Here is a 24,079-nt window from a genome sequence, read left to right as displayed (position 1 = left end):
ACATACCCGATCTATCCGCAATATCTAGACATGCTAGGCAGTGATGCATTCGTACTTCGCATAGTGATCTCTAACAAGTGAAAAACTAGACCGCTACTCGAATCCCTCTTGATGCCTCCTTATGGTGATTACTTACGACAATTAAAGTAGGATTCGCAGCTAAGGATCATAGCTGCCGGCTCCAATATCCGCAGTCATACGTAGTGTCACCAATATAAGCTTACCTATGGTGCACGGTGCGCAGTGCAACAACTCCCAACATATTTCAACCTCTCATATCGAAGACTCTATTAGAGGCTGCCTTGCTTCCAGATAGATCTGGTAATATTGTTCGAAGAACTACTCAACTCCGCAGGAGCTGACTGGTATCCTCCATTAGGACGCCATTTACGGAGTTTTTAGTTTAGGTACGATCCAATAGTCGTCCTCATCTTCATTGGTGGCGTATCATCATGTATGTAGCCGCATATTATTGATGATTTTTGCTTTTGAATCGGGATACACACCACTCACACCGGTCCTCGGCGCCGGAAGGATATGTTTGGTGGTTACAATTGTTGGAATAGCAAACACTAATCATTTAGCTTCTTGAACCAACCGAACCGGGTGCTAACACAAGATGGTCTTGATGTAGGGAGCCGAATATCTATATAAAAGGCTTGGCATCCTCTCCTATCCGAAAGACGTCGATTCAGCAAAGCATTCTCTACTGAGTTTTCGGTTAATGAGCTCTACCAAAACAATCGTCAAGATGAAGTTTTTCGCCATCTGCACCCTCGTCTTCGCCTCTGTGTCAAGCGCCGCTATAATGGGCGAGACACTTTATGGGCGCGTGAGTGATTGATACCTCCTCCCCACACTTTTATGCGAGCTTGAGTTGACAATGGAAAACATAAACAGCAAGGCTGCCTTGTCTACCCAAACAGCGGGTGCTCCGAACCCAACCACGAGCAATGCTGTGCTGGGTACAACTGTGTCGATGACGAATGCGAGCCTGCCTAAACTTGGGTCTACCGCTATCAGCCCCTTAGAGCGTCATGGTTATACCAAAAATGATGATAGGAATTGAGGAATGAAAATCGAAATAGGGTTATACATTGTGGACAGATTGGTATCTCCTTAACACATTCGCTCGAGAATCACTACAAATCCATACACCTAGGTTCCTAGGTATAGCTCGCTCCCTGCTTTTATAATACAGAAGTCTAGTCACAATTGACAAAATTGACCATATAACGAGATACGCTGAAAGTCGTTATCGTTACGCTTGGGTTTGACCGTAGTGAAAACTGGGCAGGAGACGTACCTGGATATTTCATCGGGAAATCGGTGGGTTTCTTAGTATAGTGTCGGTACCTGGGTTATCTACATCTGTATGGACGAGATGTCGTTTGGTTTGAACCCTTGATGTATTGCTGGATTTATATACAATCCTCTCCTACTATACACCCCGATCCTCTTCCTCCCTTGCCCCTATCCATCAGTAAGCTCCCCAATCCTCCTCTCAATATCCGGCACCTGTCTCAACAAGACCTCGAGATCTTCCTTCTCGTCCTCAAGCTTGAGTCTCCTCTCCGCATCCAACTTGGTAAAAACATAATGGCCCTGTCCATCAAACTGCAATATGCGACTATGATACTTCCACAAACTCCTCCTATGACTTACTGTCATCAGGGTAATCCCCAAAGCCTTAGCAGTATCGTACATAACTTTTTCCGTCTCTAGCGTCACGCTGCTAGTACACTCGTCTAGAATCGCGTACCGGGGTTTGTGGTAGAATAATCGCGCCATAGCAACGCGCTGTTGCAGACCACCGGATAATACGTCGCGCCACTCGGCTTCGGCGTCCCAACCTTCGGGGTACAGGTCCACGAGATGTTCTAGCGATAAAATCTTTAGGATATCTAGAAGTTGCGCATCTGTCACGCCGCGCGTCCGAACTGCTCGTAGACTATCCGGGTATGTGATTTGCTGGCGCAGGCTCCCGCGGGAGAGGTACGGACGCTGTGGAATGTAGAAGATATCGGTGAAGGGCGGTTTGTAGACTGTACCGCCGTATACAGGCCATAGACCACCGAGAATTCGGAAAAGACTTGATTTCCCGCAACCATTCGGGCCCACGACTAGAAGATGATCGCCCTGCTTAAGCGAGAATGAAAGTGCCTTGACGAGAACATCGCCGTTGGGTGAGATGATTGGCACATCGATAAATTCAATGTCTTGACTCTCGACCACTTTACCCCTACCTCTCAATACGGCTTCGTTATCTTCGGTGCCCGAGCTAGAAACCAGCTTCTTCTCGAAGCGACCAGCTTGAATATCATCCATAACTTCTAATAGCGATGCGACTCGTGATGTGTAACCAGCCAATTCCATAATTTCTCGGTAGGAGAACATTATTCGTCCAAAAGCATCGGATGCACTGAGCAACATTCGCCTATTTGTAACGAATGTTTCTGTTCGATCGCCCATGCTGGAGGTGCCAGTTAATTGGCCCGGTAGCTTGAAAAACACCGGTACACTGCAAAGCAAGAGGCCTAGCGCACCCCAGAAATATTTAATAACGAAATCTTCCATAACACCATGGTAAAATCGCCGTCGGAGGATATAATTCACGTGTTTAATAAGCGTGAAATATCCCTTATCGAGTGCATCCTTCTCTGCTTCATGACCGTGATAGAGTGCTACCTCTTCACTGTGGTCGATAAGTCTCGAATGCTGGAATCGGAATTCGCCCTCTAATCTCGCTTCATCCGCAACGTATTTCCCGAATGGAGGCGTCAGAGCGCGCATGACGTGCGCTGAGAGCTGGACGAGTAAGGACATGAACATGACACCTTCACCACCAACACTCTTCGATAATGACCACGTATATATGGTCTAATTTCGCACCCGTTAGTTTCCATCTTGGGTTGTACTGTGTAGGTAGATTCTTACCATATCTAATATAGGCTTGGCCAAGTTACTATACAACTCAGCCAAACTATTCGAGAACTTCGCCACATCAACCGCGATAAGTTGATCCGGATTCTTTATCCGATCGTCTAACGCTGATATACCGTAGAATGTGAGCTGGGAGAGGTACTTGTCGTGGATGAACTGGGTTAACCGCGTCCGATACCTAAGCGACAATTCCGCTTGATGATATGACAACTATAACATCAATCATTAATATTACCCCAAAGCATCAGTAGACACCATTCTGAGCACTTACCATAGAATTCGTAAAAGTCGCCGGAACAGCAATAAGCATCCACCAAACAATCCTCGTCAAAAACTCCCTCCCATTACCCCTAACAAGGGCCTTCACAATCGCACCATCCATCTCCGCAACCTTCAAACTAATAAGCGTCCTCACGACCAAAAAGAAACTATGGCTAACAAGTAGCCTAGTCTCCTTACTTCTCGCACCCGGTACCACAATCTTCAACAACCTTAATAACGATTTAAAGAACTCGCGATTTAGTTCAACCTTCTTCTTTTGCGTCGTATCAGTCCCGTCGCTCGTGACAGTACCCGATCGCTTCTTGGCAGCCTCGCGCGCGGACGCGGCTTTCTGCTCGGAAATGGCATGGCGGACGCGGTTTACGAGGGCGATTAGGAGGGTTAGGTATACGGCGCGGGAGATGCGGGTGCGGTTTTGGGCGTATAGGGATGTTAATTGCGCGACGACGCTTTTGAGGGATCGGTCGGGGAGGACGAGTTTAGATTGGACGGCCATGATGGAAGATCTGGAGGTTGTTGGAACGGATAACCTCGGGAACTCCAACACTGTTTACCCCAAAGACAAGGGATGGTGAATTTGGCCCATGAGATAGATGGTAGGATATAGATAATTAGATTGGATTATTGAGTATATTGTACTGGTATAGTAAATGAAGTGATTACATGGTTGCGACACTTGTGATTGTTATGTTATGTAGCTGAGTTGGTTGCTGAATTGAAATGTTGCACAGCTAAAGAATGCTAAGAATGTGTTAGCTGCGGTATTCGATGGCAGCTTCCCAAGGTCCCTCGGCGAGGATGCGACCAATCCCATGAGCTACAATGCTAAATTGGTGACGTCCTACTTGCATGTGATTGAACCCTGGTCCGTGGTTCTCGGCAGCTGAAGTGGCTGGAACTTTACGACTGTGGCCGGGCCTTGTGGCTAGTAATTGGAGTAGTGGGGTAAATTTCAGTTAGCTCTTTGTCGCGCAACTCAAAGGCCGCTCTTATCCGATTTGGGGAGTGACTAAGAGCGCGGGGTGTTCTGATTTGTCCAAGATATTTTTCTTTCTTTGGTGGCGGCATCAACTAAATATCTTTCGCAGCTATCACTCATTTCCGTCTCTCTTGCAATATCGCGAAATAGCAAGAAGAATACTCACGATGGCTGACGAAGAAGTTGCCGTCTACGACGAGGTCGAGATCGAAGACATGACCTACGATGAGACGCTACAGATCTACCATTACCCTTGCCCGTGTGGCGATCGATTCGAGATTGCGCTCATGGATCTCCAAGACGAGGCGACGGATATCGCAGTCTGTCCTAGTTGCAGTTTGATGATTCGGGTTATTTATGATTTAGTCAGTATTCTCATATGCATCTATTCTGTTATTCAAATGAATGCGCGCTGACGATATTATCTAGGATAACTTACCAAAACCCGACTCTGACCCTTCAGCCCCCGATTCTACCGACAACCAAGTCCCTATCGCCGCTTGAAACATTGCGACCCTAAAGAAACACAGCTTGGCAAGGCGCCGCGCAAGCGTAAGGGTATATATAAATGCCAAGCCGTCGCGAAACAGCTGATGGCGCAATTACATATATGTCGCCCCAGAATCATGTTATTTCCCAATTTCCTGGGGATGCGACGACGAGGACGCGGCATTTGCCCAGATTGCGCGTCAATCGATGGGCGAGAACATCGGACGAATCCCACTAAAAGGAGATTAAGCTACTATTGATTATAGTGGTATAATCTGGTAGAGGTGAATGAAACACCGGCGCTGGTCTAGCGCAACCCAGGGAATTGGAAGAAAGGGAGTAATTACACCCAGAATAGAACAATTTGCAAGTCACAAGACAGGATAGAGAGGAAGCAGAGCAATAGCTGGTGTATTGCTCAGTCGGGTCGTGATGATGAATTGATGGTATTCAAAAAATGATGCAGACACGGGTATATCCAAAAATGCGCAGACCTCTTCTTACCCTCAAAACGCCACCGAAATAAAGACCAATAAATCAAGGTCTCAATGCCTGTCATAACCATTCCCAATTCATTCCCGAACCATTCATGATGGTCCTATCCGAAAAAACGCCAGTGAAAATGCTAAACCCAACAATCCGCCGAGAGTGCACCCTCATCCCCTTTAATTCATATTAAACATAATCCAGCAACAGAAAAGACAATAAGCCCCATGACAGAAGCTTCCAAAGCCGGTTTCTCGGCCGCAGCAGTAGTCAATGGCTTCGCAGCTTGCGCCAACGGATCGGTAGAGTTGGCTAGGATAGGTGTAGAAGCTATTGCGGTTCTGTTAGCTATTGCTCTTTGTCCGATGAAAAACCATAGCAGCAAAAGCTCAATAACTTACCTGTTGAGCTAGGTAGGTCCTCAATTTTCATGCTTGTAGAGTGCGCCAGCACTCTTTGTTGAGCTGCAGCTGTAAATGCCACTGGTAGAGCTGCGGCGGTAACTATGGTGGATATTCGCATCTTGAAATATGTAGATTTGTTTGTACGTATGTATGGTCGCTATTCGAGTTTGGTGTGTCTTTCGCCTTGATAATTATGCTGCGGCAAGGTGCTGGGATGGTGTAATAGCTGAGGCAATGCGACGTAGAGCTAGCTAGCTGCCTGATAGCAGCGCATAGACAGAATAGAGAGTAAATTCGTTCCGCTGAAGTCGAGTTGTAGAGCAGCTACTCATACAAAGATTAGATTTGGGTTATGTGCGAGTTACTATTGTTTGTCGCGAGGTATCATGGTGATGGCATGGCGTGGGTAGATAAGTACAATACACATGATAATGGGAACGGGGAGAGGGGAAGCTTTTTGGATAAGGAAGTTCACAAAGAGAAAGAGACAATAAGAAGAGCCGGGATAAGAACCATGGGCTAGGTACAAGTTAGATGTTGGTGTGGTGGACCAAAGCAAAGAGACATTAAGAAAAGCCACGAAAAGCCTGGTTCGTAACGTACTGTACATACTATGGTACACTATGTCGAACACACAAGGTCCTAAACATCGATTCAGCAAGGATATGTGGACTACGATACGACGCGGACCCAAAACTCGGTCCAGATGGTGGGTTGCGTTATCTCTGGGACGACGGGGCAAGAAACAAGAAAAATTCCCTTCTCCCTTTCCCTCATCCCACTCAACCAAGCTTACCTTGCCGTGGGTCGTAGGCCAAGTTCTCAAGACCAGACCCAAAATGTTGCCGCATGCAATCCTATGTATCGACGTTGTATTGGACGTATGCGGCGTGCCATACAAGAATTGATCAGTACATATGTAAGTAGATACTTTATGTGACAGGGAACTGACGAAAGAGGTTGGTAATGACCCCCTCCCTCCATTTACGAGACAAGAGGAGGGCATCGAACCTCTTCAGTGGCGTTCTCAAGCTGCTTCTGAAACGCGGCCTGTCCTCCATTCAAACAAACATCGCACCAGCTCTGTACCACGGAATTTTCCGCTTTCGTTTTATTTCTTATTTCAGAAACACCGGCCCTAGTTACAAGATATGTACTGTATATTCCTCCGTAGAAATAAAAATAAATCAAAAGCGTGGCACTTATTTGTTTCCTCCTACCTTTAGTTTGTTTATTTTTCTAGAATCTATCGAATTACTAGACAGCCGATCTATCCAGCTTCACGATAGCCAGCCTGCATTGATTGATTTAGTATGCATAAGTAGCGTAGTAGTGTCGTATTATCTGCGTGTATAAGTATCTTGATGATCCCGTCTCGGCCAAATCCACACTAGCCTTGCATGTAGATCCTCTTAAGTTAACTTGCACTATCTTTTCTAGTCAGGAGTTGGCGCCTCTTCTTTCTCGTAGACTTGGCTGCATAGAGATCTTAGGAAGGAAATACGACCGAGTGGCGGGAGAGAATGAGGACGGCGTGGCTGACAAGACGGACAAGACGGGTAGACGGCTTTTGGCGCGGGTCGCTTTTCCTTGTTTGCAGTTTCACTAATGAATTATTCTACAGAAACGACGTCATCTTATAATGTCTTATAATGACGGATAACAACGGGCGCTACAGGGGAGGGTTGCATTAAATACGTAGACTTTTTTCCCTTTCAAACTTGCAGTAATGCAAAAATAGCATAAAATAGATACAAAGTACTTATTCCGATATATTAGACCAATAAGAAATAAATTCACTTTCGTCGTGACACACAATTACGAAGTTACAACGTTTTATTTTCTGTCGGCATATCGCTGCATGCGTCATGTATCCTACCTTGAGACACCTTTACGGAAACATGTGCTCAAAACCCCGACCGTTAAAACTCGTATACCATACCCAAGTTTTTGAATGTTGTTATACTAGGGAATTTTTAATATGTGAGGTTCCGAAATTCGAAAAGGCTGACCGAAGAACTATTCTAGAATCAAAGAGAGGCGAGATTACATTAGAGATGTGGCCTAGGTACCTAGCATTTAGTAGCGAAAAATCCAAGATGGTTTATTATCGTGGCGTTTCTTCGGTGTAGAAGAAATTCGGAGTTCGTCAGCTTCATTACATTAAAGAAAGCCACATCATAATCATCTACCTAGGTACCTAGGTAGGTACTAATAACGAAACATCAATAGATGATGAAAGTTCCCGGTCGCACATCGTTTTCCCCAACTTCTTCCGCTTCCACCGGAGGATCAGTTCATCCTCTTCCAAACTTCGTATATTAAAAGCATATGTATCTTCCTCTTCAACATCCCAAAAATCATCTCCATATTGTTCATCCTCAGACTGGCTAGCTCGGGGTGACTAGGGTGATAGGGGAATACGGGACTTGGGACGTTTAGGCCCGTAACGTGATATTGCCTTCAATTGACATTCCCAACAAGGACTCGAATTAAGGATAAAGACCCGATCGGATTGACGAACAGCGAGCCCAGCTACCGGAAGCCTGGCAACTAGGTTCCCATGTGCGCGTACCATGGAGGCTTTAAGTGGAGGATCAAGTAGTTCCATCCAGGGGTCCACAGAAACCAAGCGTCTTATGAAAATTTGGTTTGTCTTTTGTTCGTCCGAATGCTCGCGCTGGGGATCTGGAAGTTTGATCCATTGTGTTGACGACCCTAAGATATCGAGATCATGGACCCATTCCCTTCGGTCGTAAACCGAGACGGCCGTTTCTAAGAAGGATGCAGGCACATCACGACCACCGCAGTTCCCTAAATGGATCGCATGTTCGTACCCGGTGAATGAGAGGTGGAAGGTAGTCTCCCGAAAGCTGTCTTGGGCCACTCCGTCGAAGGGCTCGTGAGAAATCATGTGCCAAGTTGAGTGATTCACTTTCCTGATCTTCGGGCCAGGGGATGAAATCAAGAAAGACAAACCCGGCTTGCCAACGTTGCCAGCCATGCGCTCTACGGGAATCTCCGAGCTTGATTCCAAGGGATCTTTAAGTAAGCTCTCGGGGACAAAGATGGATGTCCCGTGGCAAACGGCGAATGTCTGGTCCCCAATATCGTTAGGATCTACATCCTTAGCACCCGTCTCTAAATGAGAAACACAGCTGAAAATGGCTCGCAAGATACGAGGCTTCTCTGACTGGAACTCCTTCCACCAACATGATTCGATGAGTGGCCTTGATGTTACCTCGAGATAAACTCTAGTACGCGAAGCTTAGAATAGATCCTCCCTGCTACACCGATTGCGTCCAATGAATTGAAATATTCATTATGGATAGGGTTTTTGCATACTTCTTGAAGTGTGACCTTAATAAGATTCATTGGGAAGTCTCCTTCTATACACCGAGCCAGATGGGAAATTGCCATGCGATTCAGCGGCCTCTCTCCTCCCAGGGAGATAAACAGCGCAGGTCTCAAGGTCACCGTATATGAATGTATGTGGGGTAGGCTGCTCATTGGCCCCGGGTGGGAATCTTTCGAACACATTTAAGGCTTCATCATCATTGTAAATATTTTCTCTGCGCCCGAACACGTCGAGCCAGTGGAATGGTGATGCCATTATACTGGAGGAGCCAGAAAGTTCATTGCAGCTGTCTCTTTCCCCGATGTTGCTGCGGCACATATCGTCGCGCCATCGGCGGCCCGTGTTCTGTGAAAGCTCCATGGCTTGCGCTGGCTTTGGGATTGACTTCAGGCAGTTCAGCGATTTCACTCGCCCGCGATCCATATGCTTGAACTAAGCTGGGGACGTCAGGTATAACACACTGAAAGAGTGCTCCCAACTTTCGTGCGGTAATATGGAGAGGTCCATCCTCAGCATAATCTTTAAGACGCTTTGATAATGCATCGCTTAAGCCCAAATGTTTATGAGGAGCACCGTATTTAACAATGGCAAAGTCAAAGTTGTGATTCGCGAATCCGACGGCTGTTTCTTGCGAGGCTTTCAGGAACGCGTTGATAAGCTGTCCAAAAGAGGCCATTGAGCGATTAATACACAAGCGCGCGAGGCGGGAAAATAAAGGAATTTCGTTCTCTTTGAGCCGCAAGCATCAGTATATGAGCAAATTTAGTATGCGAAAGCCCTATGCGTACTGTTGAGCTCTCAACAGTAGGATAGAAAGCGCAGCCCACACATCTTAAATACCTAGAATGGCATCAACACCCGCTTGTCAGGGTCTTCATTCGGACATCTCGAAAACTACTTCGACGTAGCGGGGGCTGGGTAAACGATTGTACTTCGTCGATGAGCATTAAGTAAGGCTGTGAATACGATATGCTGATCCCATTAACATCTCCACCATGAAGGGTGGTCAGAAAGAGCCTACATGACCCGTGATCCTATAGAATGCCTACAGCAATCTTAGTTACCAATGAAGTTGAATATTTGGCGAGCCTGTTGCATGTCTACCGGCGGTGGGAAACAACAAGTAACATTGTCAAACGGCAACTATAATGGACTATTGAAAGACAAGGGATATCACAAGGTCCGAGTATCGAGACGATTGAAGGGTCTTTAGGTTACCCATAGATCCGAAAATGATGTTTTTCCTGAGTTTTACGTGACCACTAATTTTGATACACCACGTAAATATCTAACCCCCTTTGAGCCATACAAATCTTTAGAAAGTTAAACAGTCTCTTTGATGCATAAAACATATCCTTAAAAGACATAATCATTTAGCACAAATTTGTTTTACACAAACACATTTTCTTCAATGGTCTTTATGATGCGACAAAAGTATTTTTTCGTTGATTATTATTCAGGGTGCCTAAGGTTAATATCTCTACGCTACAAAAGTAACTATGTACTCTTGTTGAGGAGCATACCTAAAATATGATCATTTAGAAACATCGTTACATCCCGACCCTTCGTTCTCGGCGCGGATCCTCTATTGCGTAAAAGTGAATCCGTCCTCTAGGTCAAATTCTTTCAGCCCATTATGTCCCCATGCGGATAATGCATATGTGGCAACCTGTTCCCAGATGTCACGACTTGCCTTATTTACCACCGCTTTAGCCACACCCGGGTATGTCTGTGCGTAAGTTTGGAATGCCTGGTTTACAGCTAGGGCCTCGGCATAGAATCCAAAAAGCCGAAGAGATCTAAGGATACGCGTGATGCGGGCGTGGTTATGGTCATGAGGCTTAAGCCATCGGTGGAAGATCTTGCGACCCGTTCCATTCGTAAATGCCTCTTTCGGCTCGATCTTGATCTTTGGTTCGACTTCGACTTCGACTTCTGTCGTGTCTTCGCTCCATCTGATCTCGAAGCCGTAGAACCATAGCATCCGCTTGAGAGCGAGTATCATGTTCGGTACGGTCCCGGATTGCCGAAACCACCGGATTGTATCTACATCGACAACAGGGGAGTTCTTGACCGCGCGAGATTCCTCCGCCAGTGGGAATAACCATTGGATGTAGTCGTGCGTCTTCTCTAGCTCGTCATCCGACCAACCGAGAATGGTGTCGAATCGGCGGCCCTTATAGTCCTCACCGGCGTTGAAGGGGTGGTAGAATAGCTTAAGCGTTTGCAACTGTTTGTTTTGGGCCATATTGATAATATAGAATCTAGGGGGCCTTTGTATTTTCCAACAAAAAATTAATATGGTGATAGAAAGATAAGGGGTTTGATTTGAAGTTATGTTCTTTACTGTGTAATATTCTCTGATTACTTTGCTTGATGAGAGATAGAGGTACGCTCTAGTCCGACGTTATATCTTCGTGAGAACATGATCTAACAACTTCAACGTTTATGAACAAGATTGTTGAAATTATACCTAATCGTTGTATCAATACATACGAAGATATGCTAGGCAATTTTCAAGTTAGGCAACACCTACCTTTATTAACGAAGCTATCTGCACAGCTCCTTCTGTGTTTTCATACAAACTCAAACTCTTTTAGCTCTGGTCCCAGCTGCCTGCCGCTTCCATAGACATAATGTTTAGGTACCTGGTGCCCTCGGGGAAGGCATCTCACTGTAACTCTTAAATTCTATGTTACTTACTATAAGATTAACCTCAAATTTATTCTTCACCACCATGCTGTATACCTCCAAAGAGTGCTCTTTTTCACGAGATTCGGTACCTAGATACTTACATGTAGCAATGAAGTAATCGGGGATATGCTAATACGAAAGGCCAGCGTGGGGGGTTACAATAAGTACCTCGGTACCTAGCGAATCTCTTCGTCGATCGAGTGCATACCTCCCGGTTTGAAATCGCAGCCACAGACATCAATCAATCGAAGTCTCCATGTAACGATCGTCGAAATGACCGGACCAAAGCCAGGACAGAAGACAGTGCTTATAACTGGGTGAGTAAATAAGCGAACTAACCCTAGAAAATGCATTTGCCGCATAGTTTGTTGACCAATGTACTTATGTAGCTGCACGCCAGGGGGCATAGGGCATGGTCTATGCCTGGAATATCACCGACGAGGTAGATAACGCCTTCCCCATCTTGTGAGGTGGCGCGGGATTGACATAGTAATAGGTCTTCATGTCATCGCTACTGCACGAAGAATCGAGGTCTTGTCCGAGCTTGCAGCTCTGGGCATGAGTACTCTCGCATTGGACGTTACCGACGCCGAGAGTATCAAAAAGTGCCATGGGGAAGTTGAAGAGTTGACCAACGGAAAGTTGGATATTCTCGTGAACAATGCGTTAGTACCCACCTACCTACTCATTACATAAGGCTTCGGTCTTTGTTTCTCTTATGTTAAATCCGAGAAGGCTTATAATATGGATATCGCAGGGGTCGCACGCATACTCATCCCGCAACGGACATTTCGCTCCCAGATGTCCGTCAGACCTTTGAGACGAACGTGTTCTCGATCATGGCCATGGTCCAGGCCTTCGTAGACCTACTTATCGCCGCCAAGGGCTTGATCATTAACATCTCGTCTCTTTCATCCGTGACACCTTACCTCTTTGGATCTGTCTATTGCGCAAGTAAGGCTGCCGTGGTTGCTTATTCCCGTACTTTACGGTTCGAACTCGCGCCGTTTGATGTTCGCGTGATGGTTTCAATGACGGGCACAGTCAAAAGCAACACAGCGAGTCAAGCGCATCGAGTATTACCAGAGAACAGTCTTTACAAGCGTGCCAGTGATATCTTCCAATGGAGACTGGTCTTCAGCCAAAATGCTTCTACGGTACCTACGGAAGTGTTCGCGAAGAAGCTGGTCCAGGATTCGCTCCGTCCCGAGCGACCAGCGATCATACGACGCTTTTTTGGACGTCCAGATTGGTTTTGGTATGGCGGCCTAGCAGGTCTTGTGTGGTTTGGGACATGTGTAGGCGAGTGGATTGTTGATGCTATGTGCTGGCGTACATTCCGCATGGAAGAGATGATAAAGGTTCTCGATTTTAAGAACCAGCAGAAAAAGCTCAAGTGAGATTAAAATTCTTATTCATTTCAACACGGAGTAGAATCAGCTCCTTCGGCTTACGGAATATGGACCTATGGCCCGGGCACCAACACGTCGTGGTAGAAAATGCTGGTTGGCGTAAACGTATCTGGGTTGAATTGAGGCGCTTGATGGTGTGTTAGATCGATTTTTTATAATCGACATTTTCGTTCGTTAACGGAACCTCTCAATATCTAACAAGGCCTACATTACCTTGCGAACTTGCCTACATCGTAACCGGGATACTATACAATGAGAAAACAGGTACTTGCGTACATATCGGCGTGTCATATCCCAGCTGAAGGCACCTTGAGTAACCCAAATACAGCCACTCGTTACCTCCTTAGGCTACTTACATATGTAGGTTGCGTAGAGGCTCAGAAAATTTACTCCGAGCTCCGGATCTCCCCGCAGGTCATCGGCCACTCACATCAAATATGAGCGTTTCATACTGTTGAACAGTCTCAACTTCTACATACGACGGCGTCGTGAGAATACCTATCTAAAAAGGGTAAGTGCTCATGCTTACTATTGGTATAGAGTACCTATAATCATTCTTCCTATTCAGGCAATACCCCGAGGGGATAGTGGAGCTAATGTCAAAGTTACGTTGTTTACTTGGAATATTAAACTCATCTTCAACATGTAAACTTTCGTTCTAATCCTCCAAACTCCTTCATCTTCCAAGGTTGCCAATAAAGCGACGAATCTACTAACATCACAATGCGCAAAGAAATCATGTCAGAACCTACTGCCAACCATGAGCTCACAATCCATACATCATCTCTCTTTGACTCCAAGAACAAGCGCTTCCATTCAGATTTCACCATCATAATTGACACAAAAACCGGGCTAATCACCAACGTAAAACGAAGAGACAACAACTCCCTACCAACTCACAACGTATCAGGCCCCAATGTAATCGACCTCCGGGGCCTTACCGTCCTACCGGGATTCGTCGATGCACATACCCACATATTCTTACATTCATACGAAGACGTCTCATCCATAAACCAAATGCGAGACGAGAGTTTCGTCGAACGTATTGTGCGTGCTACGAACCATGCGCGCGCCGCTTTGGATGCGGGGTACACTACCTATCGGGACCTAGGCACGGAGGGTCTCCGTGATGCGGATGCCAACTTTAGAGATACCATCAACCGCGGTATTATCCCCGGCCCAAGAATGTTCGTCGCAACGGAGTGCATCGCGTCCAGTGGCGGGTATGAAATCCGCCAAGAAAATGGACTCGCCGGGATAGGTACTACAGCGCCCCGCATCTCGGACCCCGCGGATGGCGTCGAGGGCGTGAGGGCTGCGGTACGCAGACGCATAGGGGCCGGCGCGGATGTGATTAAATTCTATGCGGATTATCGCAAGAGGGCATTAAGATTCCCGCAGCCGGCGTGGAAAGGGGCGAAGGATGTTTGTTTTCCGCCACCCGATGATGCGTTTACTGGACAGCGAAGCCCGAATGTGATACTGTTTACTCAGGATGAGATGAATGAGATGGTAGCTGAGGCGAAGCGATCCGGCGCCCCGATTGCCGCGCATGCGCAAAGCCCCGAAGCTGTCATCATGGCGGCGAAGGCAGGTGTCACGAGCGTGGAGCATGGATTTATCCCGAGTGACGAGGCATTGCAGGCGTTGAAGGATAACGGCACGATATTTGTGCCGACTTTATCGGTCTATCATGTGGTATGGGGTGAGGAAATTGTAAAGACTATTCTTCATCATGTGAAGGCCGCGTATGATAAAGGTATTAAACTCGCTGCTGGAGGTGATACGGGGGCTCTTGCGCATGGTGAGAATGTGCTGGAATTGGAGCTGCTAGCTAAAGCTGGGATACCTGTACCAGAAGTTTTACAGGCGGCCACGCTACATGGTTGGGAGGTCTGTGGAGGAGATTTATGTGGAAGGAGGTTTGGAGTGCTAGATCAGGGATTTGTGGCGGATATTATTGCTGTTGAAGGTGATCCTACTAAAGATATCGGGGCATTGAGAAAAATCAGAGTTGTGATGAAAGACGGGGTTGTGTATAAGGATGAACTCGGGAATGCACCTAGCGTATACAAGAGTTAAGGTGCTGACGATGTTTGTAATATACAACGGCGGACGGCGCATAACTATAGCGAATAAAATTGTTTACAGTGCCTTTTATAGCGTTGCGCTAACTACATTTTAGGTCATATTTAGCCGTCATTTACCTATTTGAGCGATAAATCTAACCAGGATCTCTAGGGCTGAATTATAGGTTGCCTTAGGCTGCTCAGATAGGATCTTAACCCCACCTACAACACCTACAGTATCCCACTTAAGGTAACCTATTTCGAGGCGCTGAACCACCACCACGTCATGGCTTATAAATATTAGAAATGGGAGGAGGATTATACGATTGATGCTAAAGTATCTAGGTATACTTTCTATAATCTAATTACTGATGCCTAACAAATTAGCTAATGAGCTGAACGATTTTAAGAATTTAAAAGTATTACCTTGGAATAAATTAGAAAAGACTTACGACGACAAGTATCGTAAAGGCTATCGTATATGTTTTTACGCTTAGCAATCAAATAGGCAGTTAACATTTCACGTTTTCAGGTAGTTTTTAGGCCTGTAACAATTTGGATATAATAACTAACCCCCCATCTTCCCCCATCTCATCTATCTCCACCAACAAGACAGACAATTATATAATAACTACAACTTCAATCCATCTTAAACTCTTTATACACATTATATCATCAATTCTACAGAAACCACAGATAAAAACACATCTTCAAAATGAAAGTCATTGTTGCTGGCGGTTCCGGATTTGTCGGGGGTGAAGTCATTCGACAAGCAATCGCTGATGAGAAAATCACCCAAATATTTGCGCTCACCCGCAAATCTCTCCCCGAGGACCTCACCAAGAGCGAAAAAGTCACTGCAATTCAACACCAAGACTTTTTAGTCTACCCACCTGAACTATTGGCACAACTCGCAGGTGCTGAAGCATGTTTCTGGTAAGTGCGCTACCACTTCCTCATGAATATACACCTAAGATCTAACAAATTATACAGGTCCCTTGGTGGTCGTGCATACCAATTCCCAGACGTGGAGACGGCCAAGAAAGTATCAGTAGACTTCACCGTCGCAGCCGCGAAAGCCTTCGTGGAAGTACTAGCGCCCCAACTCCCGGAGTCCAAGAAGTTCCGCTTCGTGTTCTGCAGCGGAAAATGGGCAGAATGGGACCAGGACAAGAACTTAAGCTTCTTCAAGGATACCAGAAGAATCAAGGTAAAACAACATGCTACACTCTTATCTATCTTGACTATAAGTCTAACAATGTGGATATTAGGGACTCGTCGAGAAAGAGCTTTGCGATGTCGCAGACGCCAATAAGGACAGATTCGAAGTTTGGGCTGTGCGACCCAGCGTAATCACCAAGAAGTACCCGACTTTGGTAAACGGGCTCATGGTACATACCATGGGGTCCATTCCGGTCGATCACCTAGCTAAAGCGATGTTGAAGATTGCTTTTGAGGGATATAAGGACCACATCATTGAGTATGAGGCATTGCTTAAGATTTGATGATTGCTGAGGTGGAGGCTATTCGGTGTGCGCACCTTGGTATGATTGATTGATTGTTGATTCATTTTTCTGAGACATAGCGTTTGCGTCGAGATGTTTGTCTTCTATACCAACTCATTATAATTTAGCGTAATAAGCCGATTTGTTATACATAATTAAAATTTTTAAAATTGATACTAGGCTCTTCAATATGAGGATCATGTTGGATATCGTGAGTTTGATCTGGAACCTAAGTACAGGGACCTACCTAGAGAGTAGGTGATGTGAGTGTCGCTGTAACAAACCACTTATGGAAGACCGACCATGCAAAAGAAGTGGATTGAGCGACTCAATTGAACAGAGCGCGAAATGAACGTCGCTCGAAGATAGTTGACTTTTATCTCCCTTTACAGTAGGTAGTGATATCTCGTATGAAAACCAACCATCGCATCATCCATTCTGTGACGGTCTTCACCGTAATAGGGAGCTAATTAGTAGATACCTAGGTCGAGCTACCCTGTCCTCAGATCATCATCTCGGCCCGTAGAACAGGGACGCCAGAGTTGCAATGACAGATATCCAACCAATTATGGTGAGGAACACGCCAAGGAGGCCCCCATGGGGGTGAACGTATTTCGGCCGGGCCAGAACCCCATCGTTTACCTGATTTTCGGTCTCGTTTACTTAGTTCTACTACGTTACACAGTTGGTACAACGTTTTTTTGGTATAGAAAAAAGATCCGAAGGATTTCCCATTTATGCCTATATGGGAAATTACCTAAAGGTCACCAGCTATCCATGTCTGCACGCGCCGGGGTCATGCGCCGGGGGGTATCCTTCACCTTGGGAAAAGTAAATACCGTATGTTTTCCCAGTTGAGGCTCTCGTTTATATTTCCCGGTTTCTTCAACCTCTTTTCTTCTTTAAGGTCGTTCTATTTTTACACGACACTCGTTAAAATAAGTTGTGCCAATATGAAGGTGCTTTTGGGATCTCTACTTACAGTGGCTGGCGCAGTGGCTGGCGCAGTAAGCGCCAGCGTGCCGACATTGGAGGCGCCGGCATGCTCGGCTGGGAAGGGCACCGTCGAGTACAACAAGTCAGTTCCTGACAAAGCTGACTTCCCAAAAACTCAAGTCGACGTGTGTTACGACGATACTTCGATCCACATCACATTTACGGCGTTCGAGGAGACGAATTATTACTTCAACGCCAGCCAGACGACTAACGACGCCATTTGGGAGTACGAAGTCATGGAGGGCTTCCTCTACCGCGGAACAAATGATCCGCAAACCTATCTGGAATTCGAAGTGAGCCCAAATAATGTCACATTCCAGGCTTGGATTTACAACAAATCCAAAGTGCGCGCCGCCAGTGCGCCGTTGGACACCTCCTTTCTTACTCAGCCCCTGGTCGATGGCCTGACAACTGAGACGACCCTAGATAAAACGGCGCAGACGTGGGTATCGTCAGCCACCATCCCACTGGGGCTTTTCAACGTCGATGATGGACAAGCGGCGGGGACGGAATGGAGGATGAATTTCTTCCGAACGGTTGTGTCGCCGGAGACTTATCCTGACCAACTACTTGGCGCGTGGAACCCGACGAACGAGTCAAACTTCCACATGACGCCTTTCTTCGGTCAGGTTTCCTTCATATAAGGAAGGAATGCTCAATTCTACCTAGGTAGTGTCAGACACTGAGTACTAGCACGAATTGAGAATCCAACATGAATTATCCTGAATTTTGGGTGCGGTAGAGCGGAGTTCCGTGTCGCGATTCGTACACCTGATGCGTGTTGGTTGAACTCGCATCGTGTAACCATACCTAAATGCCGCCCGCTGTCAAGAGATAACGGTTATTTTCAAGAACAATGGTTTTTTATATAATAACGGTTTGAATCAGATTTGATATATAATCCGACACAACGGTTGTCATAAGAAAAATGATTGTAAATAGGTATGTAGGTATAGCAGATTACGTTATAGCTACGATTACATATATAGGTACATGTATAACTATGACAACTACGATAACTACGACGATGACGACAATTATAGCTTTTATTTACTAGGGTACTATATTATAAAGATTAAAAGATTTGCTTAAGAAAGCTTAAGTGAAAGAAATTAAGAGATTAATATACTTGACCTGGATTACCTAAAGGATTTTAATCATTCTTTTTTATTAGAATAATGATAAAGAAAGAAGAGGAAGAGGAGGAAGAAAGATTTTTTTTTTTTAAAAAAAAGACCCTTTTATAAGAAATTTTGGAAATTATATGGTTACACAACTCACGATAATATCAACAATATCTATTTTAGGAAATTCATAAAATCCTGGCTTTTGATTGGCTGTCGATTCTTCAAAAATAACCATTATTCTGGCAACGACGATTTTACCCTTCAACAACCGTTTTCAGAAACCACCGGGTGACGCTTAGGTAAGCTTGGCCCTCCAGAATATTACCAACTCATCACATAAACTGGTGGTTTTATGACAAACCGCGTATTTGAGTATGGCCTCATAGCATCACGAGACATGGAATTGATATTGGTAGATTTAGTATGTGCACTGGGTTTCCATGGCTATGAGCCAATTTTTCACCATCAAAAATGGGGCGAGTGCGCCCAGGTCGGCGTGACTATATGAGCATTTGTTAGCATATAAACACCCATATTTACAAGTCGCAAATCAAGGATGCAAGACGGAATCTCCTCAGGTACATCAGCAAAAAATCATGGTAGGATCGCGTCAGGGGAATATGTATTCCTCCTGTCATGTAAATGTAAAATATTGCTCGTCATAGGAAATACCAACAGTAGCGGGAAAGAAAATAAACTCACCATATACGTCGTGCATCTAGATATCTATGGCGTTGATTAGCTAGTGATATAACATGTTTTCTCAGCATGGGTTATGAGGTTTATCAGTCAGATATGAGGTAAAAAGTAGGATCATCGCGCAGGAGCGCTTTTTGAAAATAAAGCGTAATTACTCATCAAATGATTGTGGCATCAAAGTCTTCTTTTGAATGCTGGACATACCGTTATTGAGGCGTTGCCTTAGAAGTAAATGACGCCGAATTGTCATTGTCGGTTGTTGGTGCGACCTATATTGCGGATGTCTGTAGAAAACGGCGGGATGTCCTTCAGATTGTGAAGTGAACTCGATTGCAGCAATATAGGAAATTTTCGAGTCTTTTAAAGTGGTGTCTTTGTCTCAGATTTGTCATTATTAATGGCATTTTTGTGGGTGAAAAATGACTGATTTACATTTATTGTGGGTGTTATCGTCATTGAACATGTAGGGGAGAACCAACACCATGTTTTCTCATAATATTATTTCTTGATGGATTGCTCGAGTATAATAAGGGAAGGGATTGCAACAAGAAGTTTTAATATGAAGATTTAAGAAGTATTAATTGTTGAAACGGTCTTTGTCAGTTCTACGTTCGAATTTTGCTTTTCACTTTTATGTGTTGACGAAAGTGTGCATATTAAAACTCTATCTTGTGATATTCTACTAGCTTTTTGGGTGTATTCGTAGGAAGTGTCGATGCTGCTTAACTTTCATCTTTAATTAGTGTTTAAGCTGTCAAAGTAGCTACTTCCATAATTATTCGACACTAGTTTTAATTACCATTAAACGAGAATATTAAGGGTGTTCATAAAATATAAATATTTATAAAATGTGAGGACGTCGACTCATTAGATAAGATGTCTTACCGGCACGCGACCCCTTAATCATGATCATGACTGATAAACGTCGTCTAGATCCCACGCCTCGGCTCGCCCTACTAGCCCTGTCATTCCCGCTGGACCATCCCATTCTAGCGCTGGGCGAAATGCGTATCATACCATGTGTTGCCTATTCAGGTTGGCCTAGCTAATTGCTATAGGCCGAGCAATCTAGAACGGCGTGCTTGGCAATGAGCCTTACCGGATAGGACCGATCTCTCATCTCGTAAAATAATGCTGCGCCGTCGTAGATTTTCTTGTCCGATTGATTTTACTCGAGGAGAAGCGCGCCATCCACTCTGGATGCAACGATGTAGAAAGAATGTAGTTAGCGACGGGATGACTCACGAAATTGTCGCATGGGTTTCGCTACTATATATCTGGAGGTGCCGCGCAGGTGGAATAATGATGATATAATATTGTACTCGAAGCTATCCGTAGGTAATTCAATAAGCGCGTCGCGATTCGAACAAATAAGTGTATTCCAAGATGTTCACCCGTAGCGCTTTCGTCGCGGCCGTATTAGCCATCCAACACGTCAACGCATGGGTTGACGAGTCCATTCAAGGCCACGACTTCGACTTCACAGCAACGTATGCCTCAGGCTTGAAACTCTCCACCAGCGAACCACCGAAAGATATCCTCAAGCCCGACGAAATCGCCTTAAAAATCCCCGAGGTCGCGCTCTCTGAACAAGGCAACACGGATGACCGGTACATCTCGTTCCTCGAGATATCACGCATACCGGAGTACGATTCGATCAACGACGTGATCTACGCCTTCCCGTGGATAAAAACCAACCTCATCGCCAAAGAGAACGGCACGCTCAGCGGCGAGTTATACGAGTCCCATACCATCGACCATCTATACGCTATCGAGGGCGGTGAGGTGCGCAACGCGACAATGCACGTGTGGCGACAGACCCCCGCGCTTATGGATTTCCTGGACGATAAGGACTGGCCCATCTTATGGCAATTGGCACGTGTGTGGTCCAATGCGACGAGTAAGGTGGATTATAATTTTGAGCGCGCGAACGTAAACTTCAAGATCCAGAATGCGACGGGCGATTATCGTGGCGATATAGATGGGAATGGTGCGAGTATCTCCGGATACACTGAGACTGCGACAAGGACTGCGAGCGCGACGGGGACCCCAACAAATGTCCCCAGTACCACGACCGGTGCCGGGTCGGCACCCGCTTCTACAACGGGTAACGCCGGACCTACAGAAATTCCGAGTGCTGCTTCAACCCGAGTCCCCATTTCTTGGTTGACGGCGGTCTCTGGTGTCTTACTCCTCGCTCCTGTTGTCTGGCTCATTTGATTATGGATATAAGCGCCTGATAATGCGTCAATCTACATCTAAATCGCCCCGGACAGACGAAATGTCTCGCTATAACAGGTTGAACAACATCCCATAAGCTTTGAGATTCGACTGCTCATTCTTCCAACTCGCCGCGGGATTTCCACCACCTACACACGTAGATGTCTAGACTTTTCGTGGGGTAGAGGGTAGGCTGGGGGTAGCATATATGGCGGCACGATTCTGCGAGGGTGGCTAGCGGCTTCATGCGGATGAGCAGAAGCCGCGGAGAGTCTATATCGGAGTCGCAGCAGGTGGGCAGCTGAACACACCTAGAATAATGTTTACATCGTAATGATAACCCCATATTTGGCCTTAGCCAACACCCTTTTTAATGGCGAAAAGATTCGAAGTCGCTGATATGCAATGGCCTGCCGCCCATCCGTGGTATAAGAATTCGTACAAGCCCCATCATGACACCATCCAGCTCTAAGTATTTTCTATAATCCTTCATAACCAAAATTAGTCATCATCGTCGTCGTGAAACTTCTTGCGTGGCCAATCCCTTGCGATATCAATGCTATCGCGGGGCCAGAACCATTCACAAAACACATATAATAAATAATCGATAATAACACAAAGACAGAACAACTTTCCAGCCCAGACACCGCATCCGTAGTAGCGTTTGAGGCGATCGATGAGCGCGAAGTTGCGACCCCGAGTCGCATGCCAATGTGGATCGTTATTAACGTCGAAGCCGTAAAACTCGGCTTCGCTGATATCGCCCGAGATGCCGCGGTATACGCGCTCGGTGCGCTTCGCCACGTTAGTCCAAGAGTACATAGTCTTAACCTGCTCGTGGAATTTCTCTGTGCGGATTTTATTAGCGCGCAGTGCAGCGATCGCTCGTCCCGTCGCTGCGACTAAGTCGTCTTCTTCGGGCTTCGCGAACACAGTCATATGCGACGGGAGGACTTCCGGAATGCCGCCTACTGCTGTACATACTACGTATAGTCCGCAACTGGCCGCTTCGACAATAACGGTTCCGAAGGCTTCGGTCAAACTAGGATGCAGGTAAATGTGTCCCCGCACCATCACGTCCCGCACATTCTCGTGTCGCACAGATCCTAGCATCTCCACTTTGTCCTGCAATACGTTTTGTTCAATCATCTGTTCTAGTTCAATAGCCTTTGGTCCCGATCCACCAATTATAAATCGGGTATTAGGGTGATTTTCGAGAATTCGAGGTATGGCAGCGGTTAATAAATCGGTTCCCTTATTATAAAAGAGACGACTAACGACCACGATGACGAGAGTATCGTTCGGGCCGAGAGGGTGTGCTGGTAGCGGGTGCTGAACGTATGTCATGGTGCTCGGATCCGGGCGAGGGAGCGGTCTAAAATGCTCGGAGACGAGTGCATTGGGAATGACGGAGACCATAAGAGGATCTAACGCCGCTCGCAGAACTGTATTTTCCTTGCTTTTGTATACATGAGCTTAGGTATTCCCTTTGAAAGAAGGATATAACTCACCATGTATTACTGACACAGATGACGTGGTCGACATCGCTAAGAGTAAATTTCAACAACTTATTAGTCAAGATACTCGCTGCATCAGCGAATCCGAATAATGAATGATCTGTAAAGACAGTGCGCAATCCCATTGTCCTGCCGTGTAGCATAGCCTCCTGACAGAGACTACTTAAACTGGCATGGCCATGGACAATTTCGATCTGTTCTCGAATCATAATATTCCGGAAGAGAGGGAAGAACGAAAACACGGTTGGAAATGTAGTGGAACGATAGATAATGGCGAAGGGTACGTGAAAGACCTTAATGCCGTTGGTCAAGTATCGAATCCCTTTTCGGTCATCATAGGCATGTGTAATTACAATAACTTTATGCCCTCGGTCGATTAACTTGGTTGCAAGTTGGTAAATGTGGCTTTCAACTCCTCCTGGCTGCGGGAAGAAGAAATCGCTAACCATAGCGATGTTATATGTTCTGTGTGACATCGTGGCGGATGATAATTTACGGCGAGATGTTGTGAGGGATTTCGAGTCATATTCGAGAATTGAAAATAGTTTTTGCAATAAGTGGCCGATCAACGAATAGTCGTCGTTCTCACTCGAAATCTATTCAGGGTATTGCATTTGTCGAGCTATAGGAGGCTATCGCGAATTGACTTTGTGATAATATTATTGGTTGATCTGGGCCCATTTCCTACTCTAGTACATCTATAGAAATATAGATGAATGTCGAGTGCATTGGATTGGGTAAAACATCCCAATTCATGTTGTCGCATTTGATGTTGTTATTGTTAAAAGTCAGTGCCCTTACCGTCGCTAAGAGCTACGTAAACAGGGTTGATATCGATAACAGATCTGATAAGAGATAATTCCATCCAATAGGGAAGGCGGTCAAATTTTGTGCTACGG

The 24,079-nt window shown here is 45.7% G+C and overlaps 13 protein-coding genes across 13 annotated transcripts; 6 read left to right on the top strand and 7 right to left on the bottom strand.

Annotated features, from left to right (window-relative positions):
• Nucleotides 1-1,271: 1,271 nt before the first annotated feature.
• On the bottom strand, nt 1,272-3,818 carry F4822DRAFT_97943 (ABC transporter transmembrane region 2-domain-containing protein). Its single transcript, XM_051464265.1, has 3 exons — nt 3,215-3,818; nt 2,938-3,153; nt 1,272-2,880 (listed from the first exon to the last, which is right to left on the bottom strand). The coding sequence occupies exons 1-3, from the start codon at nt 3,719-3,721 to the stop codon at nt 1,474-1,476; spliced, it is 2,130 nt and encodes a 709-aa protein (XP_051308602.1). The 5' UTR covers nt 3,722-3,818; the 3' UTR covers nt 1,272-1,473.
• A 447-nt stretch (nt 3,819-4,265) lies between these two features.
• F4822DRAFT_97921 (zf-CSL-domain-containing protein) lies at nt 4,266-5,057 on the top strand. Its single transcript, XM_051464263.1, has 2 exons — nt 4,266-4,569; nt 4,634-5,057. Exons 1-2 carry the CDS (start codon nt 4,372-4,374, stop codon nt 4,706-4,708), a joined length of 273 nt encoding a protein of 90 aa, XP_051308601.1. The 5' UTR covers nt 4,266-4,371; the 3' UTR covers nt 4,709-5,057.
• A 63-nt stretch (nt 5,058-5,120) lies between these two features.
• Nucleotides 5,121-5,824, bottom strand: F4822DRAFT_97918 (uncharacterized protein). Its single transcript, XM_051464262.1, has 2 exons — nt 5,581-5,824; nt 5,121-5,509 (listed from the first exon to the last, which is right to left on the bottom strand). The coding sequence occupies exons 1-2, from the start codon at nt 5,699-5,701 to the stop codon at nt 5,364-5,366; spliced, it is 267 nt and encodes an 88-aa protein (XP_051308600.1). The 5' UTR covers nt 5,702-5,824; the 3' UTR covers nt 5,121-5,363.
• On the bottom strand, nt 5,771-6,746 carry F4822DRAFT_97923 (uncharacterized protein). Its single transcript, XM_051464264.1, has one exon. It carries the CDS (start codon nt 6,587-6,589, stop codon nt 5,948-5,950), a length of 642 nt encoding a protein of 213 aa, XP_051308599.1. The 5' UTR covers nt 6,590-6,746; the 3' UTR covers nt 5,771-5,947.
• A 1,105-nt stretch (nt 6,747-7,851) lies between these two features.
• Nucleotides 7,852-9,196, bottom strand: F4822DRAFT_440853 (uncharacterized protein; the record flags this gene model as incomplete). Its single annotated transcript, XM_051462802.1, has 2 exons — nt 7,852-8,837; nt 8,979-9,196. The coding sequence occupies 2 exons, from the start codon at nt 9,194-9,196 to the stop codon at nt 7,988-7,990; spliced, it is 1,068 nt and encodes a 355-aa protein (XP_051308598.1). The 3' UTR covers nt 7,852-7,987.
• Nucleotides 9,197-9,218: 22 nt separating this feature from the next.
• On the bottom strand, nt 9,219-9,617 carry F4822DRAFT_435199 (uncharacterized protein; the record flags this gene model as incomplete). Its single annotated transcript, XM_051462131.1, has 1 exon — nt 9,219-9,617. One exon carries the CDS (start codon nt 9,615-9,617, stop codon nt 9,219-9,221), a length of 399 nt encoding a protein of 132 aa, XP_051308597.1.
• A 737-nt stretch (nt 9,618-10,354) lies between these two features.
• F4822DRAFT_422702 (opioid growth factor receptor conserved region-domain-containing protein) lies at nt 10,355-11,764 on the bottom strand. The gene has a single exon (XM_051459915.1). It carries the CDS (start codon nt 11,187-11,189, stop codon nt 10,527-10,529), a length of 663 nt encoding a protein of 220 aa, XP_051308596.1. The 5' UTR covers nt 11,190-11,764; the 3' UTR covers nt 10,355-10,526.
• F4822DRAFT_422700 (NAD(P)-binding protein) lies at nt 11,765-13,455 on the top strand. Its single transcript, XM_051459914.1, has 4 exons — nt 11,765-11,952; nt 12,025-12,077; nt 12,132-12,300; nt 12,393-13,455. The coding sequence occupies exons 1-4, from the start codon at nt 11,909-11,911 to the stop codon at nt 13,033-13,035; spliced, it is 909 nt and encodes a 302-aa protein (XP_051308595.1). The 5' UTR covers nt 11,765-11,908; the 3' UTR covers nt 13,036-13,455.
• Nucleotides 13,456-15,200, top strand: F4822DRAFT_422696 (amidohydrolase). Its single transcript, XM_051459913.1, has one exon. The coding sequence runs from the start codon at nt 13,771-13,773 to the stop codon at nt 15,127-15,129; it is 1,359 nt and encodes a 452-aa protein (XP_051308594.1). The 5' UTR covers nt 13,456-13,770; the 3' UTR covers nt 15,130-15,200.
• A 224-nt stretch (nt 15,201-15,424) lies between these two features.
• F4822DRAFT_422694 (uncharacterized protein) lies at nt 15,425-16,795 on the top strand. The gene is made up of 3 exons (XM_051459912.1): nt 15,425-16,052; nt 16,110-16,326; nt 16,388-16,795. The coding sequence occupies exons 1-3, from the start codon at nt 15,832-15,834 to the stop codon at nt 16,619-16,621; spliced, it is 672 nt and encodes a 223-aa protein (XP_051308593.1). The 5' UTR covers nt 15,425-15,831; the 3' UTR covers nt 16,622-16,795.
• A 509-nt stretch (nt 16,796-17,304) lies between these two features.
• F4822DRAFT_422693 (uncharacterized protein) lies at nt 17,305-18,898 on the top strand. Its single transcript, XM_051459911.1, has one exon. It carries the CDS (start codon nt 17,464-17,466, stop codon nt 18,259-18,261), a length of 798 nt encoding a protein of 265 aa, XP_051308592.1. The 5' UTR covers nt 17,305-17,463; the 3' UTR covers nt 18,262-18,898.
• A 1,745-nt stretch (nt 18,899-20,643) lies between these two features.
• On the top strand, nt 20,644-21,913 carry F4822DRAFT_97733 (uncharacterized protein). The gene has a single exon (XM_051464261.1). The coding sequence runs from the start codon at nt 20,830-20,832 to the stop codon at nt 21,661-21,663; it is 834 nt and encodes a 277-aa protein (XP_051308591.1). The 5' UTR covers nt 20,644-20,829; the 3' UTR covers nt 21,664-21,913.
• Nucleotides 21,914-23,760, bottom strand: F4822DRAFT_97732 (glycosyltransferase family 4 protein). The gene is made up of 2 exons (XM_051464260.1): nt 23,175-23,760; nt 21,914-23,122 (listed from the first exon to the last, which is right to left on the bottom strand). Exons 1-2 carry the CDS (start codon nt 23,654-23,656, stop codon nt 22,165-22,167), a joined length of 1,440 nt encoding a protein of 479 aa, XP_051308590.1. The 5' UTR covers nt 23,657-23,760; the 3' UTR covers nt 21,914-22,164.
• Nucleotides 23,761-24,079: the final 319 nt, after the last annotated feature.

This window comes from Hypoxylon trugodes (assembly GCF_022578975.1).
Source record: "Hypoxylon trugodes strain CBS 135444 unplaced genomic scaffold F4822scaffold_13, whole genome shotgun sequence".
In the NCBI taxonomy this organism is placed as follows: domain Eukaryota; kingdom Fungi; phylum Ascomycota; class Sordariomycetes; order Xylariales; family Hypoxylaceae; genus Hypoxylon; species Hypoxylon trugodes.
This window is presented reverse-complemented; position numbering and strand designations above follow the sequence as displayed.